We start from the raw sequence: 17,148 nt of genomic DNA, 5'->3' as shown, positions 1-17,148 counted from the left end.
CCCCACCCCCACCCCGCAAGCACCTCTCCGGCCTTTGCGGACACACGAGGTTTTTCTACTAAAACATGGCGGTGGGGAAGCAGTAGAGAAATAAAACCAGTGCCAGGTAGGGTGTGTGTGTTTTCCCCCTTTGAAACAGTCAGCAAAACGAGTTGTCATCCTTGGGCTGAAAGCTTTCTAATGCATTCATTTTTTTCTGCAACAAAAGACAAAATTCTGTTGCAAAAGGAAATCAAGAAAAAAACAAACTTCCCCGGACCAAAACCACCCCCCCCTCCACCCCGACTTGCTGGACCTGGCTCTCCCCAATTTATAACCCCATCGACCCGCGCCGGATCCCCGAGACACCCGCAAATGTTCCGGTAGACTCCGTCCCTCAGTCCTAGACGAGCCTGGTTTCCGTGGCCAAGCGTCTGGATAAAAAGCGGCCTCGGGCTGTATGCCGCCAAATCCGGCCTAGAGAGGAGGGGAGGGGGGAGCGAGGGGGAGCGGCCACCTCACTAGCCTACACGCACCCCCACCCTCGCCGGTCCTCCCCTTCCCCGCCCCACGTGCACTGCCGCGACTCGGAGCGCTGCAGTCCCTCCCTGCCGCGGGCTGGGGAAGCAGAGGGCTTGGAGGAGGGGGCTGGGAGCACCCCCGCGACAGTGGCCAGGCAGCAGGTGGCAAGGAAGGTGAAGTGCGGGGACCCGAGGGGCGAGAGCGGGAAGGAAGAAGGAAGGCGTGGGGTGGGGTGGAGTGGGGAGTGCAGGAGACAGCGACCCCGGGGGTGGGGGTGGCGGTGGGAGGGAGGAGGGGTGGAGGGAAGGCGACGGAGGAGGTGCTGGGCTGGGGAAGCGCACAAGGGCTCTGCAGACGTGCTGGCTCAGACCTTAACCAGAGCTCTTGCCGGCCCCTTGCAGCCGCCGCAGCGCCTCGGCAAGGGAGGACGCGCTGGCCGGGCTGCGCGCCCAAAGCAGCTGCCGGCGGAGACGAGGCTGGCGTGGGGATTGTGGCGGGGCACGAGCCGGTAGGCCGCAGCCGCGAAAACCGCGGGAGAGACTGCTGCCGCACCTCTGGCCGCCCCGAGGGCCCGTGGCCGCGGGGATCTGCGGGACCAAGGACCGCACGGAAGGGCGGCCCGGAGCGGAACCACTAACCCGGCCGTTTAGGAGCCCGGGGCATGAACGGCTACGGCTCCCCCTACCTGTACATGGGCGGCCCGGTGTCGCAGCCGCCGCGGGCGCCCCTGCAGCGCACGCCTAAGTGCGCGCGCTGCCGTAACCACGGAGTACTGTCCTGGCTCAAGGGCCACAAGCGCTACTGCCGCTTCAAGGACTGCACCTGTGAGAAGTGCATCCTCATCATCGAGCGGCAGCGAGTTATGGCGGCTCAAGTAGCGCTGCGTCGGCAGCAGGCCAACGAGAGCCTGGAGAGCCTCATCCCGGATTCGCTGCGGGCCCTGCCGGGGCCCCCGCCACCCGGGGACGCCGCCGCCGCCCCGCCGCCACCACCGACCTCGCAGTCTTCGCAGCCGCCGCCGCCGCGCCCCGCTGCTGAGCTGGCCGCGGCAGCCGCGCTGCGCTGGGCCACCGACCCCCAGCCCGGGGTGCTGCAGGCACAGCTCGTCAAGCCAGGTAAGAGCATCCGCGGTGCGGGACACCGAATGGGGCACGTGGGCATCTTCAGAGCGCCTCCTGTGGCTCTGCCAGGGAACCCCGGAGGCAAAGTTTGCGGGGGGGGGGGGGGGGGGTTGGCCTGATTGGGTCTTTCCCCGCAACCCATGCCAGGCGGGTTCTTACTCAACGGGCAGAAGCGGCCTTGAGTCTGGACCCCGCGCGGGTGGAACAGAGGCACCCGCGGGAAGAGCGCCTTCCGCCAGCTACACGACGAGACTGTGCCACTGTGCGTCCGGATAGCAACATGCCTGCCCTAGGTTAAAGGGGAAAATGTATGTAAATTTAGGCGAGTGAATGAAGAGGCCACGAACGACTGTATTACCCCACCCCCACCCCATCCCGCGCAAACGGCACTGTGCGTGCGGGTTTCCCCAGCGGCGGGTGTTTTAGAGGGTCTCGCATTTGGAACTTAGGACAGGTTGGTGTAAGGAAGGAGCGGAGGCTCAACGTTTGTCTGAATCCGAGCTGGGCTGAGACGAGCCCGGTGCTTGTCGGCCCAGGGGAATTGGAACAAGGACACAAATCTCCAATTTGGGGGAAATCGGAGCCTTTCTGGGGGCACACTATAGCCTCCAACCTCTTGAAAGATTTGGTGAAAGAAGCCTCTCAGGATTGATAACAAGATTCCAAAAGTCTTCTAAGCTGATAGGGGAGACAGAATCTAGTGCACCCAGGGTCAACTCCCTTTGCAGAACCACTCAGACAGAGTCTTTAATACTCTTCCGTAGGCCATCCTCAGCTGTCCTTGCAGTTCAGAGGAAAACCAAAAAACTACCTACAAATGAGGACGGCCCCCTTGGGAAAGCTCTTTCCCCAGTTCTAGGAGGGCCTGGTCATCAGGCTGCTAAGCTGAAGGTTTAGAGCAAAGACTGTGTCACCTCTTCTTCCATCTACTCCCCCTTTCCCTTCTTCTCTCCAGTGTCTTAGAGAGGGTTGTTCTTCCCTAGTGGTGTACAGATTCATGCCCCCCCCCCCCCCACTTCCTTCTGTTTCTCTCCTAATGGCCTCCTGACCTGGCAGGCACCAGTTGAGCCCCTTTCCTCCCTGGGAATTTCTAGCTTACTTTGCTGCCTAGCTCAACCGTTTGATTTTTTTGACTCCTGGAAATCAGTGGGCTTGTGTTTCCCTTTCACTGGAACAAAATATAGGAAGGAAAAAAGCCCATAGTCTCAGAGAGGGGATTGGGGGCATCACGGATGAATTAGGAAAGGGAAGGTCCATAACCTTCCTATCGGTAGAAGTGAGGTAGAGGCTGCTGCTTGCCCACATTTCCCCACCCCAACCCTCTGCTGAAGACCAGTCCCCTTGGCTTACTGGAGGAAGACTCTCAGGGGCACCGATTCCTGGGTGGAGCTGGGGAAATGAAAGTGTGTTGATAGGTGGTCTGGCAGGTACAGTTATGCTGTGCAGTCCTGAAGCTCTGAGGACAGCTTGTGTGAGGAGTAGAACTCAGTATTTTTAGGACAGAAGGGAGTTTGCTGAATAGAGATTTTGTAAGTATTTAATCCAAGATATGAGTAATATCCCCCACTTATCTCTCTTTTGCCTGTCTCAGCTCTTCATATTTATGGAGTTGCCTCAGAGGAATGGGAGGGGGGAGAAAGAGATTTTTTTTTTTTGGTTTGTTTTTTTCTCTCTTAGGTTAGATTAGAACAACTAACTTAGAGAGTTTAGTCTCTCCTCTAGAAGTTGATCTGTGCCAGTAACTTTTTTATTTCCAGTTTCCCTGGCTGCATTTCCCCCAGGATCAGAGCCTGAGACCCAGTTAATGGCAGAGGTAGCATTTGCAGTGGCTGCTGCTATGTGCCTGAAACTAGTCATTGGGTCTTGGGGGTCCTTGCCCAAGGGGGGATTCCTTTCATATCCTATGCTGTTCATACCATCCTTTGGGATAGCCAAAGGTCATGATGTCTAGAGTCACAAAACCAAGAACAACTCCCAGATGGGGGCAGTGAGTGCAGAAAGGAGAGTGGAGTAGCAACTCTGGCAGAAGGATATATAGCTTTGGGGAATAAAACAGGGGGACTAATTTCAGCTGGACAAACCAGACCCGGGTCTCTCCTTCTGCCAAGTATTCAGGCCTGAGCTCTTCAAATTGAAAGCAAGTAATTGCAAGGGAGGATAGGGCTTACCATAAGGAGAGACCAGAGTGACGTCTTTTGTGGGGGAAGTGAACCTTCAGGAACCTACAGCTCAGTTTCCAGGTGGTCACGCTGCATACCTTGTACATCCATTTAAACAACTTTTGCTTTCTTCTTTCTATTGGCTCCACTCCATAATTCTACTTTATTATTTTTTTAAAGCTGAACCACCAATCCAGTGGTAGAGGGGAGAGCAGGAAAATAACAGCTCATTCTTTTCCTTAGCAAGGCTTTGTAAGGAGAAAGTCCATTTGACATTTAAATTTAGAGAAAACTACTTGATTGAGAGGGCCTGTTGCTAAAGATATAATATGCATTATGTATTTCTGCATTTCTTATTATATACTTGTATGTAACATATCTTGTATGTAACATATCATGCATGTTTAAAAGCGTATCGGATACTCTTGGATACATAGATCACTGCATATAGACATGTAGAGAGGAGGCGAACTTCTATTCGAATGGTAGGCCCACATGTGTAGTAAGTACCCAGAGTGGTAGGAATATCTAAATACCTACTTTCACATGGGTCTGTTTCTTTGTGAACTCTGACTCCAAAATGTGGTTAGTCTTTTTGCAGTACACAAGACCCCTAAAGTACATAGCTATGGAGAGGGAATTTTTCCCCCTTAGATACAAATGAAGGTGCACAAATATAGTAGTCTTTTTCCCTCTCAGAAATCTGTGAGAAAAGTACAAGCCTGTGAGAGGAGTGTTTGCCAGGCACCATGGGAGAAAAACCACCCTGTTCAGGGAGTGTCAAATAACACCACAACTCAGTTTTGTAGCTGCATGAAATCTTATTCCCAATTCTGTTTTAGATCCTTTAAATGAAAGGGGCATTATTTTATCTAACCATTTAGTATGTTGAACATCCCTTTCAATGTGGCAATGGGTTTAAAGGAGAAATTTTATTTTCCAATAGTTATTAGTTCTAGCTATGGATTGAAGCATTCTTTTTTCTTTTTTGAGTGTAGATAGCTCTGGCTCCTTGATTATCATCTGTCTTTGGCCTGGAATTATTATATTTGATTGAGCCAAAAATTCAAATTCAAGCTTCTTTATATAAACCATTGAAATCACTTATTCTGCTAAATTCTCCTGTCTCCCCTCTCCTATGAAAATATCATATCTTTCAACTGAAATTTCAACTGAAAAAGATTTTCAACTGAAAATCTTTCAACTGTTAGTATATCTGAATCAGCAGCTTCAACCAGCTAAGCCAGCCTTTCAGTATATGTGCTCAAAACAGAGGGAAGCTAAGGGTCACAGCCAAGGTGAGAAGCTGAAGTTACATTCTTGCCTTGCTGCTCCCTTCCTCCACTGCCAACTTTTCCCTCCAGGACAGTGTCCTGGGCTGCCTCGGCCGTGGTGAATGGAGTGGAAAGGTCTGTGAATAAAAATTCTTCCAAGGTCTACATCTGCCATCAACATACAAATGCATATGAGTTCTTTAAATGTTGTTAGAGGGAAAATAAATCGAAAATATCTTTTTTTTTTTTTCTAAAAGAAGCACCTACAAGTACAATAACTATTACTGGAATACGGGTCAAAGAGAGGGTGGGAAACCATCTTTGTTTCTAGGCCAGGAACGAGTGAAAAAGTGAAAAACTTTAAAAAGGCATTCATGAAGTACACGAATGAATTTAAAAATGGGTTCTCGTTTTAAGAGGGCTTGAGTTAGTGCAAGGTTCCTGAGTCGGGGCCACATTGCGTTGCACTGAAAAACAAACGAAAAGGAATAAGCGATACTTCTGTCTCTTTCGAAAGTTGCCCCAGGCAGGGCTGGCTCTTGGGGTGGGACGCCTGGGAAATCCTCAGCCCCGGGCCTTTCCTGCAGCGCTGGGCGATTCGCGTGCCCTTCTCTCTGCGCAGCGCGACTAGCGGAAGGCGGTATGCCCGGGCAGTCGGCCGGAGACTGAGCTCTCGGGCGCGGGACCTTTCCTCTGCGGGAGTGGAGGAGAACCCCCTGCAGGAGCTAGCCCCGCGGTGGCAGTGGAGTGCGGCTCTCTGCGACTAGACTGGGGTTTCATTGCTCGCCTGGACAGTTGTCCCCCTGCTCTAGGTGACCGGGAGGCTGCGGTCGAGTGCCGGCTCCCGGGCCACGCTCTGTCCTGGCTCTCTCGGCATAACTCCGGCGGGACGCGCGCAGGAGCGCGGCACGGGTGACCTTCCGTGCCTTTCCCACGAGCCGCCTCTTGGGCCACCTGCTCCTTCTCGGCTTCCTCCTGAGCCTCCCTACCCTTGCTTTCCAAAGGCGGGAGGCCCGACTGGTTTGCCAGATTTCGCAAAACGAAACAAAACAAAACAAAAAAAGGACGCCATCTATTGCCTGGGACACACTTATGTTACAAATTATTCGTTGTTTATTTGAAATTCAAATTTAACTGGGAGTCCTGTTATTTTATCTGGCAACCCTAGGCCCAGAAGCCTTCCAGTCCTGCTTCAGTGGCCGCGCCCCCGCGGGGCGCCCGTGCGGGAGGGGGCGCTTGTGCGCGTGTCCCAGCTTCCTTCTCTTTGTGCAGCCTGAGCTATCGCGGGTGGGCGTCGGAGGGCTGCTGGTGTCCATTTTGTGTATCTGAGAACAGGGTTGGCAGGAGAAATGAGAGCATTTTCAATGTCCAGAAAGCCGAGTTTCACTGCCATCCGGGAAAGAAAAGCCACTCTCTCCCGCCCCCAAATGCACTCTCCGGGGTTATAAATCTGGCAGATAGCCCGATAGCCGTGCTCTTGACTCACACAACCAACTTTTCTTTTCGCTGATGGATGAACGCCTGGGTTTAAAAGATTACAGTAATCATAGGAGGACAGTGTAAATCGAATCTGATAGCAATAAGTTTCGGGGAAGGTCAGGCTCAAGTGAAATGTTACCAAGCAACAGGCATTTTGTTTGCAAAATACAATCAAAGAGCATCGATGAGAAATTCTTCGCTGCAGCCAGTCAGCACTTTCTGCTAACAGCTTTACAGAGGGAAAGGGAGTAAATCTTCATAAATCAAAGACCCGGGAGGACTTGGAGCCCCGTTCTAGAAATGTTGCACTTCTTGATAGAGAGGAGGACGTAGCCCAATAAAAATCCATTCGCTTGCCTGCCTGCCTCCGGTCTTGGACTCCTTCCTTTCCCTCCCCTCTCTTTGTTCGTGCGTTCTTCCTTTATTATTATTTTTTAACCTTTTAACCTGTTGCAGTCTTACAGCCATAAGCTACTGAGACCCCTGAACCTCCCTGTCTAGACCCATGTGGCTCTGATGGCAAGTGGGCAGAGAACTGGGGCCTGCATGGGAGCCCAGGCAGAGATCTGGGGACAGCGTGGCAGAACTGGTCTTCACATTCCACCACCCTCAGATTATAAATCAGATCACTTCCCAAGAGTCCATCATCACTTAGGGGTCGTCACCTTCTCAGAGCAGACTACTGGTCTCTTAAGAAACTAAGGGGACACTAAAATATAACTAGGTTGAGGTCCCCCCCCTTAATTTTGTTACATAGTTCATTATAAAAAATAAGCACAGTCAACTACTGAATAATAGTAATATATATTATGGGAAACAACACTCAGAACATTAGTTCTTGACAGAATCTTTTTTTCTTTTAATGCAATTTTCTTTTGGTATGCTGTATGATGGGGGTCACATTTCATTCTTTCTTCCATGTGAGTATCCCGTTATTGCAGTACCATTTGTTGACTTTTTGTTTGTCTGTTTTTTTTGGGGGGGGGGAGATGCATGGGCTGGGAATACGAACCCAGTTCTTCCGCATGGCAGGCGAGAATTCTATCACTGAGCTCCCCTTGTACTCGCCTCTTTTAATACAATTTTATTGAGATATATTCACACCACACAATCCATCCAAAGTATGCAATCAATGTCTAATCTCTTTTGATTACAATGACATAAAGTTTACAAATCTGAAATCAGGGTTCTGCTCTTTTGTACTCATTATTATTTTGTTTAGTTCCGTATGTCTGTCTGTAGCAGCCATGGTCTTTATATGTGAATGTTTACAACAATATTCCCACTGTGAACACAACATAATCTGACCAGCTGTTTTCCCTGCTGGTCTTTGAGCCACTTGCTGTCTTTTTCTGTAAAATATGATTGAGTGAATAGATAACTTGGAATTTGGCAACAAATTAGTTAATAAACTGTAAAACCTCTCAGTAGCTGACAGGATGTGCTTTGATCTTCTTTGTGTAATCATACCTAGCACAGGCCTGGTACAGAGTAAGGGATTTAAGGATATGTGTTATATGTATAGAGGAATATATAGCCACTTCCATTTTTTATAGATAAATTTCCCCTTGCTTCTTGAAAAGTACCCTTTTCTGAGTCAAGAAAGAGGTCAGAACTAAATTTTTGCAAGATATATGAAGACCAACTTCCTTAAACCCTTTTTATACCAATGTCCCCTAAAATTATCGATCCTAAGGAACCATTCTGATCCTTTCATACTTTGTTAAGCCAGCATTGTAAATGATTTTTTTTAAAGCAAAGAATGGGGAAAATAAACCAAAGCACGGCTATTTATTTTTATTTTCCACAGATTTTCTGAATCCCCCCCCCCCAAAAAAGACAAAGAAAAGAAAAGTTTGATTAGATTAATTATTCTTTGTATTTCAGGTTTCAACCACTCAGTTTTTGTTTTATTTTTATGATTAATGATCATCCACTTTTAGTGTGGAGGTGAAGATGTTAACAAACATATGTAAAAGGCTTGTTGCCGGTTAGATTTTTGCCTGGGCAGTGGTCCTTTTGGAAGCTCCATCCTGCCTGTACTCCTTCCCTGCCATTGCTAGACGATTTGTGTTCTTTGAAAATTACCCATCAGGGAGCTGTTACTTAGAGGTAGGTTCACTGAAGCTCAAGTGGGCAGATAAGGACATGATCTGATTCAAAATGCATGACCTGATTTCAAAAGGAAAGAAAAAGTCCAGCGACTTTTGAGCTGGGAAACATTCCTCTCTATGCTTTTATTTTTTGTTTTTTCATTCTGGATGTAAGATATATTTTGTCTTTGTAGGTATAATAGGATAGACTGGGTAAAACCTACCATATGTAACTCAGATTTTCCACTTTTATGTGACTCCAGCAAAATGCTTATTTACATATGTGGTGTTTTTTTTTTTTAATGTTTGAAATGACTATCTAGAAGTCTTTAAAAAATTGCACTGCGTTTTCATATGAAAAAAACTCTTTGAAAAGGTAGGTTTTGCAAACTTTAATTTTAGGTTGGAAGTCACTTCGTGTGTGTGTTCATTTTTTCTCTTTAAGTAAAAGCCTTGTAGCTAACTTATGGTATATGTGTGTGTGTGTGTGTGTGTGTGTGTGTGTGTGTGTGTGTGTGCTTTGGTTGCAGAGACTCAAATATATTATCCATAGAAAATTTTTCCCTCTTAGTTAAATTTCTACTTCTTTTATAAACATTTTCTCTAGTGAAGGGTGTGTTTCAAGGATGGTGCCAAGTATCTCTGTCATGCAAATATGAAATTGAAAAATGAAAGTGTAATAAGATTTTCAAAATATCTAGATTTTTAGCTTTAGAAACAGAGGTTTTGTCACTTTCAATAGTTTGTAATAGCAGAAAAAAATTATTTCTTTCTACTGTTTGTCTAATAGTTTTGGCTTTCTGAACTATATGCTAGGGGTAAAAATAATATCAGCTGAAATATACTCTTCTCTTCATGTTCTAGGAATTAGGGTCTCAGTTTCAAGAAGAAAGAGGGTAAAGGGTTTGGAGAGTATTTCCCTTTTCATTTTGTTAGCTGGCAGTTTCACATTTCTCTATCGAGAAAGACCTTTGTGCTTTCAACCAACATGAACAATTTGTAAAGTTCATTTAGGAAAAAATCTCGAAATGTAAAGAAACACCTGTTATTAAGTTACACTTTATCACTGGGCTCAAAACTCACCCTCTATAATTACTTGTGAAAGTCTGTATTTATAATAGAATAATTTACAATACATTTAGTTTAGGCATAACAATTCAACCAATACTAGACACCATCGTGCCACAGAATTGCAGGGACTGCATATCTGCCCACAGAAATGACTGTTGGGTGAGGAGTTCTTCTGAGTGCAAGGGGAGAGTTTAGTAGCTTTCCTTTGCCCAGTTTTGAAACCTCACCAGCCTTGGATGTTGATTGGGATCCTCTCATGCATGACTCCTCAGCAGGGCTTTTTGTGCTGTTCAGGTGCACGAACACCATAGGTGCGGTCCGCCCATTGCTTCTTTCAGTCTTCTCTCTCCCCTTGGATACAGTTAAAAACAGCCCTGAGCTTTGGTTGGAGTGCCCTGGATTTGTAGACTTGTGAGATCCAGTTAGCTTTTCTCATGTTTTGACCACAGCCTGGATGCCCAGTTGGAGAGGCTTGATCAGGTCAGAATTCTGTTGAGAGAGTATGGATGAATCAGCAAAATCTACCACACTCTTTGAGAAGCCACCACAAATGCAAGCTATGCTGGGCAAAGGGTTAACACGAGATGAAGAGAAATGGCTTTTGCAATCTGAGCCTCGCAACAGGTGAACACACTTGCCTCCCAAGAGTCCACTGTGGCCTGTTCTGCAGAACTCAGAAAAATAGGTACAGAAGTGGAATTTTGTATTGACAGATTTAGAATCCTGCCATCTAGTATCCAGTTGATTGGGACAGTATTTCCTTTGCCACCTTGAAGAAAACAGTGTATTGTAATAACCATAGACATACCATAGTAGCACATTAGATTAGTCAGAACATCATTCTCTATCTCTTTGCTGAACTTCTACTCTTTGAATCTCTTTTGGAGCTTGATACATTCTATTGAAAAGTGAATTTGGATGCTAGACGCTGGTTTTCCTTGTTAAAACTCCTCCAGAATGGGGGAATGTACCTTTTAAAATAAAAAGCTATTTTTAGGTTCACACTTTTCTTTTAAAAATAGCTGAGTTTTAACCACATGAGCTGTGCTTATACACCCTTTCTTCCCAAGAAGAACCAGTTGTTTTTCTTGCTTAAAAACAAACAAAAAAATCATACCACCGCTTATGCAGCTGCGACACTGTCATATTTGACATTTAGCAAATCCTGCCTGCCTGTTCAGTTTCCCCCTGCACATGCATCCTATCTCCCCAACTAAATTATAAATTCTATAACGTTAAGAGCGAGTCTTGTACTTCTTGGTATTTTCCACTCTTTATTTTGTTTCTCTCAATATTTCCATATAACAGAGATACAAACACTTGTTGCTGATAAAAGTAGACAACGTAGGTTAAAGTTAAAGAAATCAAAAGGCTGTTAAGAGGCACATAGTATTTTTAAAATAATATTTTATGTCCATATTTTCCCGAGGAGAGTACTTGACTTGTTTCCCCCAGCTCTAGTGAGCAAGAGCCCAAATCCTAGTCTGTGTTCAGTCCAATGCTGAGTTAACATACTATCACAGTCTATTCATTTTCAAGTGTTTAATTATAGAGTGACAGCAAAGAGATGTATGCGGTCATGAATCAGGAAAATGTAAACGGTTTACCTGATTCGAATGTGAATGTATAGGAGCTTTTATGTTGGTGTCTTTTGGATCAAGGACACTGGGTTCAAATACCACATTAACTAAGAAGGTGACAGCTCAGTTTCCAGTCCCAAGAAGTTGCAAATATGTCAAATTTCTCTGTCAAAAATAGGTCTTTTGGCATCCCAGAGTTGTTACAGAAACCAATACTGAGCCGTGTATGTGGGCTGCAAATGAACTCCACATTGGAAATCTTAGATTTTGTGTTGGAGAAAGAAGCAGCTTCCTTAAAATGCAAATTTGGGATGAAAATTTGCATCAGGTTTATGATTGAAAGTTGCGCTGATGTAATTTAAGATTATTTAAAAATGTATTTATGTTTGGTGCGCAAACTTCTTTATCGCTTTGTGGAAAACCAGTGCTTCATTTTCAATTATATTTAAGCGCATCTTCTATTAGAAGAATGTTCATAAATGGGCCTTTGTTGAAGGCTTTTAACATAAACAATAACAAAAAGGAGGAGATGGTTTCTAGAAGCTGCTTTGATGAAATTTCACCGGCTGGGTATCTACACATAATCAGGTGTGCTCACAGAGAGGGCAGCAATGAGGCCATTCAGGCAGGGCAGCAGAAATCACAGGCGAACTGATTGTTTACAACCCCACAACTGGGTCATTAATAGTTTTCATCTTTAGATCAGTTTGACTGGCTTTGTGTAGACACAGTCAGTACATGTTTAAAGAAGATAAAAATCTATTTGTACATGTCTTGCTAAAAAAGAATATGTTCTTTTATTATAAATGTCTTAGAATTTACTACTGCAAACAAACCTGTCTCACCTATTCCCCTTTTGCCTGCTTCACACAGCAGTACTAGCCCTTTTTGGGTAAATTTTTTAGGCCCAAATATTCTTAGGTCAAAATGTCAGAGTTGCAAATGGTTTACTTCATGGCAAGTCTCTGTTTTATGTGGGAAGCTTTTTTTCCTTCTAATGTAATTCGAGTTAATGTCTTTAAGTACGTCCCATGAACTCTGCTGATAAAACAGCTCATGGGAACATATGTGCCCCTAGCCACCGAATGGTCCCGGAGTTATGGAGGTTTAGTTTCACTGGTGGGCGATGGTCCTTGTGTGGCCTCACAGGTCTTTCCAGTTACTTCTTCCTTCCTCTCCCGTGATCCGTCACACACCATTCAGCCTCTATAGCCTGGTTTTCCTCTAGTGTAAGTTATAGGCGACCAAATTTGTCAGTCCTTCCAGTGGCACTTTTCTGTTTTGTTTTAATTAATAAACTTCATTTTTTAGAGCAGTTCTAAGCTTATAGAAAAATTGAGCAGAAAGTGCAGAGTTCATATATACCTCATCTCTCCCCTCCCCAGGCTCCCCCACTAGTAACATCTTGCATTAGTGTGGTACATTTGTTAGAATCAATGAGAATGGACACTACGGATACTATATACTATTATTAATTGGCAACCATAGTTTACATTAGTGGTTGCTCTTTGTGTTGTGCAGTTCTGGATATTTGAGGATAATGCTATGTATCCACCACTATAGTATTATACAGAGTAGTTTCACTGCCCTAAAAATGCCCTGGGCTCCACCTCTTCACCCCTTCTCCTTTCCTCTCCATCATCTGGCGACCACTGATCTCGATTGTTCTGCCATTTCCAAAATGTCATAGAGTTGAGTCATACAGCATGTAGCCTTTTCAGACGGGCCTGCTTTACTCGGCAGTGTGCTTGTAAAGCTCCTCATGTGTCTTTTCCCGGTTTGCTAGCTTTTTTCAAGTGGCCTTTTAAGAAAAATATTAATGTACGTATAGCTTTCTTTTTTTCACTCCTGCGATTATATTCACTGGTTATTGTACCTGGTAACCTAATGAAACATACTAGTTCACAAGACATATTTACCACAGAATCGGCATAATGGGAAAATGGTTTTAAAAGATTAAAATCTCCCATGATTGTGCTTTAGCTGATGATGTCTCCAGATTATAACTGGCCACCTCATCTGTAGAAGAGGAGCTGGGGGACAAGCCTGAGCTCATTTCCCTCTCTTTCCCTGGACAGTGGTCTTCCAAATTTATCTCCTTGTCCCACTTCCTGGAAAGCCAGAGGGGCTCCCTAGATTGTTACTTGCTATGACAGCCACGTCTTCTGGTGGTTATAGGTATTGTGCAGCTGTTCCACTTATGACAAGCATTCTGCACAAAACATTCAGAGAAATCGCCCTGATTTCTGTATGTTTGCTTACAGTTTAATGCCGTTTGCCAAAACATGGTTTGGATTTAAAAAAAAAAAAAAAAAGGCTTGCAGGATTGTAGCCCATTGAGATGTATATTTCCCCCTTCCCGACAGCCTGTGTGGGGCTGTCCTGCGCACATCTGTTCCCCTTTATGCACACCAGGAAAGGATTAACCCAGCCTTTCTCTGCTTTTTAGATCTGACGGAAGAACGCCTTGGGGATGGCCGTGCGGCAGACAATACCGAGGCCTTCAGCGACAAGGACGGGGACCAGAGGAGCTCCCCGGATGTGGTGAAAAGTAAGAGCTGCTTCACCCCCGACAGCCCAGAGATCGTGGCGGTGGACGAAGGCGGTTATGCCGCCCAGAAAAACGGAGGCGCCGCCGAGGGCCGTGCAGACAGCCCCAAGCTCCACGCCGAACAGAACCACCTCCTGATTGAGGGCCCTTCCGGGACCGTTTCTCTGCCCTTCAGCTTGAAAGCCAACAGACCGCCCCTCGAAGTGTTAAAAAAAATATTCCCCAACCAGAAGCCAACCGTGCTTGAGTTAATCCTGAAGGGCTGCGGGGGGGACCTGGTGAGCGCCGTGGAAGTCCTTCTCTCCAGCCGGTCTTCAGTGCCCGGAGCCGAGCGGACTTCTGCAGAGCCCGAGAGTCTCGTCCTGCCCTCCAACGGGCACATCTTCGAACACACCTTGAGCTCCTACCCCATCTCCTCCTCCAAGTGGTCGGTGGGATCGGCCTTTCGCGTCCCAGACACGCTAAGGTTTTCGGCTGACTCGAGTAACGTTGTGCCCACGCCCTTGGCGGTCCCCCTGCAGCACCCTTTCCCCCAGCCACCCCGCTACCCTCTGATGCTGAGGAATACTCTGGCGAGAAACCAGTCGAGCCCCTTTTTGCCCAACGATGTCACCCTCTGGAACACCATGACGCTGCAGCAGCAGTACCAGCTGAGGTCCCAGTACGTCAGCCCTTTCTCCAGTAACTCTACCAGCGTCTTCAGGAGCTCACCTGTGCTCCCCACGCGCACCTCGGAAGACCCGAGGATCTCCGTGCCCGAGGACGGGTGTCCGATTGTGTCAAAGCAGTCCATGTACACCGAGGACGAGTATGATGAGAGGTCTGACTCCTCAGACTCGAGAATACTCAACACATCATCTTAAAGTGGTCCGGGGTGGGCGGTAACTAGAGGACGGTTCCTGTTGAAGCCTGGGGCCCCAGGAGAGGCCACATGTTGTGTATACCTTTTCCTTCTGTTTGACAAGGTGACTGTGCTTGAGTCTATACATTAGCAATAAAATACATAACTTATTTAATTTCTTGCACTTCAATGGAAAATGCCAAATAGCTCTGCTCTGTGGCTTTAGTGCTGAATGTTTATTGTAAAAGAGAGTCTAATGCTCAGAATAGTCCTTGGAAAGCTGGGTCCACCGTGGAAGATTTATTTTGGGATGCGAAACTGAAAGCCAGCCTTGGGCCTAAACTCAACCTGGAATGTTAAATAAAAAGAATATACTTGAATGCCATTTTGCAAAAGAGGATTCCTCAGGATTTGTGACACCTAAAGGAAGTGGTTGGGTTTCAAATGGACTAAAGAGGGACATTATATTCTTATGCTAAAAATCTTTCTTGCATTTTAAAGAGAGACTGCACTTAAGAATAGAGTGACTGCTCATCTGCTTATTTAAGTCTGGACAGTTTTCCAAGACAAACTCCATTAAGAATTATTCTTTTCACATGGCTGAATCGAAACATGTGTAATGTCAATGTAAAACCAATCACAGCTGTGAACTGCATGAAATGTATTGTGAAATGAACACAAGATTAAGCTTTGTCAGGTTAATGTAGCATGCTAAGGACTCTAGAAAAAAATAAACTAAGGAGATGATCTTGGTTTATGTCATTTCTGCTTGTGGAAAGAGCATCTCTAAAAATAGATTTAAAAGCTACTTACTAGATGCTATCATGGATCAGGAATCAAGGTATCAGTTAAATAAGATTCCTGGAGAAATAGAAATGGCAGTATTTGGGGGCTGAATTCAGAGAGGCAGAGAATTTTTTGTTCTGAAATAGTGTTTTTTCACTCCTTCCATTCATTCATTTATTTTTCATTGAGAATAATCATTGTATCTTATTGCCCAGCTTTCCTATCAATGGGTCCAAGTTAAGCAGGGGTGATAATGGAGACTCCCATTAAAAACAAAGTAAAAATGAAAGTATCGACAGTGTACCATCGGGTGTGGGACGAAAACAAAGTGCTTTGCACAGTTCCTGACATAGACAAAGTACTCAATAAATAAGGGCTATTACTCCTATTACTTAAAACCTGCAGATCTGCATTTAGAATAAGGAAGTGAATTCCCTTGTTCTCCCTTGGAGAAGATGTTATTATGGATTGAGGGGCTGAGCATAATAAAGCCACTGAAAACCAGGGCTTTCTCTTCATTTTAAAAACATTTTGGGGGTGCTGTGTGATAACATCTTGCTCAGATATTTTTAAAAATAAATTTTCAAACAGTAACTGTCAGTGGAGGGCACACCAACCACTCCTACTTACTGTCTCTGTTGCTCAAGGTGCTTGAAAGGTAAGAAGACTGCTTGGTCAAACAGTAAACTTATGGAGGTAGAAGGGACAGTATAATAAGCAGATAAATTAAAACCTCTATGTGACAGGGATGCAGACAGGGCTCCCCAGGCAAAAATAACGTCTTGAAGGGCAGTTCAGTCTGGGGAGGGAGAAGGGGAAATCCTCTCGGCCTGAGCTGTTCAATTGGAAGGCAGGAGCTGGTATCGGCAGTCCTCCATCCTTGAGTCGGTCCTGGGGAAAGAAAAGATGTTTAAAACCAAAGAACCTTCTATTTATATTTGGGTGCTTTTGGAATGAAATCTTTGATGGAAAAATTTCCTAATATTAGCTGGACCAAAATGTATTTAATCAACATGGTTAGGCACCAGAGTGTTTAAAAGTAACTTTGATTTGTGTTAGGGTTGTGTTTAAGCACTGATGTTTACTTTGGGAAAAAGGTGAGGGAGTGGGGAGGGGAATAACTGATCCCAGATTCAAAAGACACACATCCGGGACATTTTGTGGGACGTGACAGACTGATGTCTGGGCTCACCTAGGATAAATTTTTTTTTGTATGCTCTGCAGTGGGGGTCACATTTCATTCTTTTCCACACCAATATCCTGTTATCACAGCATCATTTGTTGATTTTTTTAAAACAAATGTATTTTTAAAAGGCATCCTCATCTCAAAAGTTGACCCACGTTTAACAAGAAACAGTGATAACAGATCTTATGTGAGCCAAAGACGCTACAAAGTCTGTCTTCAGCTGTTACTTCTCCAGGTTGAATGATCCTGATTGAACAAAACTTGGCTGAAATGGTGTTACTGACTCTTTTTTAAGATGGCCTGCAAAATGGAACTATTTGTAAAACAGTTTATTTGTGGGCTAGTGTACGTATGTTTGCTCCTCAATATAATCTTCTGAAGAAATGCTTGCTTTAGTAGGGTTAGTTCAAGGGTTGAACGTGAGAAATTGGTTATTAGCATCTTGTGTCCAGCTTCTGGCATTCAGCTTTGCTTCCTCTGTTTCCTGGCAGATGAGCCTCTGCAAA

General features: G+C 45.4%; 1 protein-coding gene across 1 annotated transcript; it reads left to right on the top strand.

Annotated features, from left to right (window-relative positions):
* Nucleotides 1–1,162: 1,162 nt before the first annotated feature.
* Nucleotides 1,163–15,404, top strand: DMRT3 (doublesex and mab-3 related transcription factor 3). Its single transcript, XM_077134744.1, has 2 exons — nucleotides 1,163–1,616; nucleotides 13,728–15,404. Exons 1-2 carry the CDS (start codon nucleotides 1,163–1,165, stop codon nucleotides 14,690–14,692), a joined length of 1,419 nt encoding a protein of 472 aa, XP_076990859.1. The 3' UTR covers nucleotides 14,693–15,404.
* The last annotated feature ends 1,744 nt before the right edge of the window (nucleotides 15,405–17,148 follow it).

This window comes from Tamandua tetradactyla, chromosome 2 (assembly GCF_023851605.1).
Source record: "Tamandua tetradactyla isolate mTamTet1 chromosome 2, mTamTet1.pri, whole genome shotgun sequence".
Taxonomy (NCBI): domain Eukaryota; kingdom Metazoa; phylum Chordata; class Mammalia; order Pilosa; family Myrmecophagidae; genus Tamandua; species Tamandua tetradactyla.
This window is presented reverse-complemented; position numbering and strand designations above follow the sequence as displayed.

Coding starts and splice junctions, on each gene's coding strand:
- DMRT3 (XM_077134744.1), top strand. CDS start 1,163: ATGAACGGCTACGGCTCCCCCTACCTGTACATGGGCGGCCCGGTGTCG. Junction 1,617..13,727: donor GGCACAGCTCGTCAAGCCAG/GTAAGAGCATCC, acceptor TCTGCTTTTTAG/ATCTGACGGAAGAACGCCTT.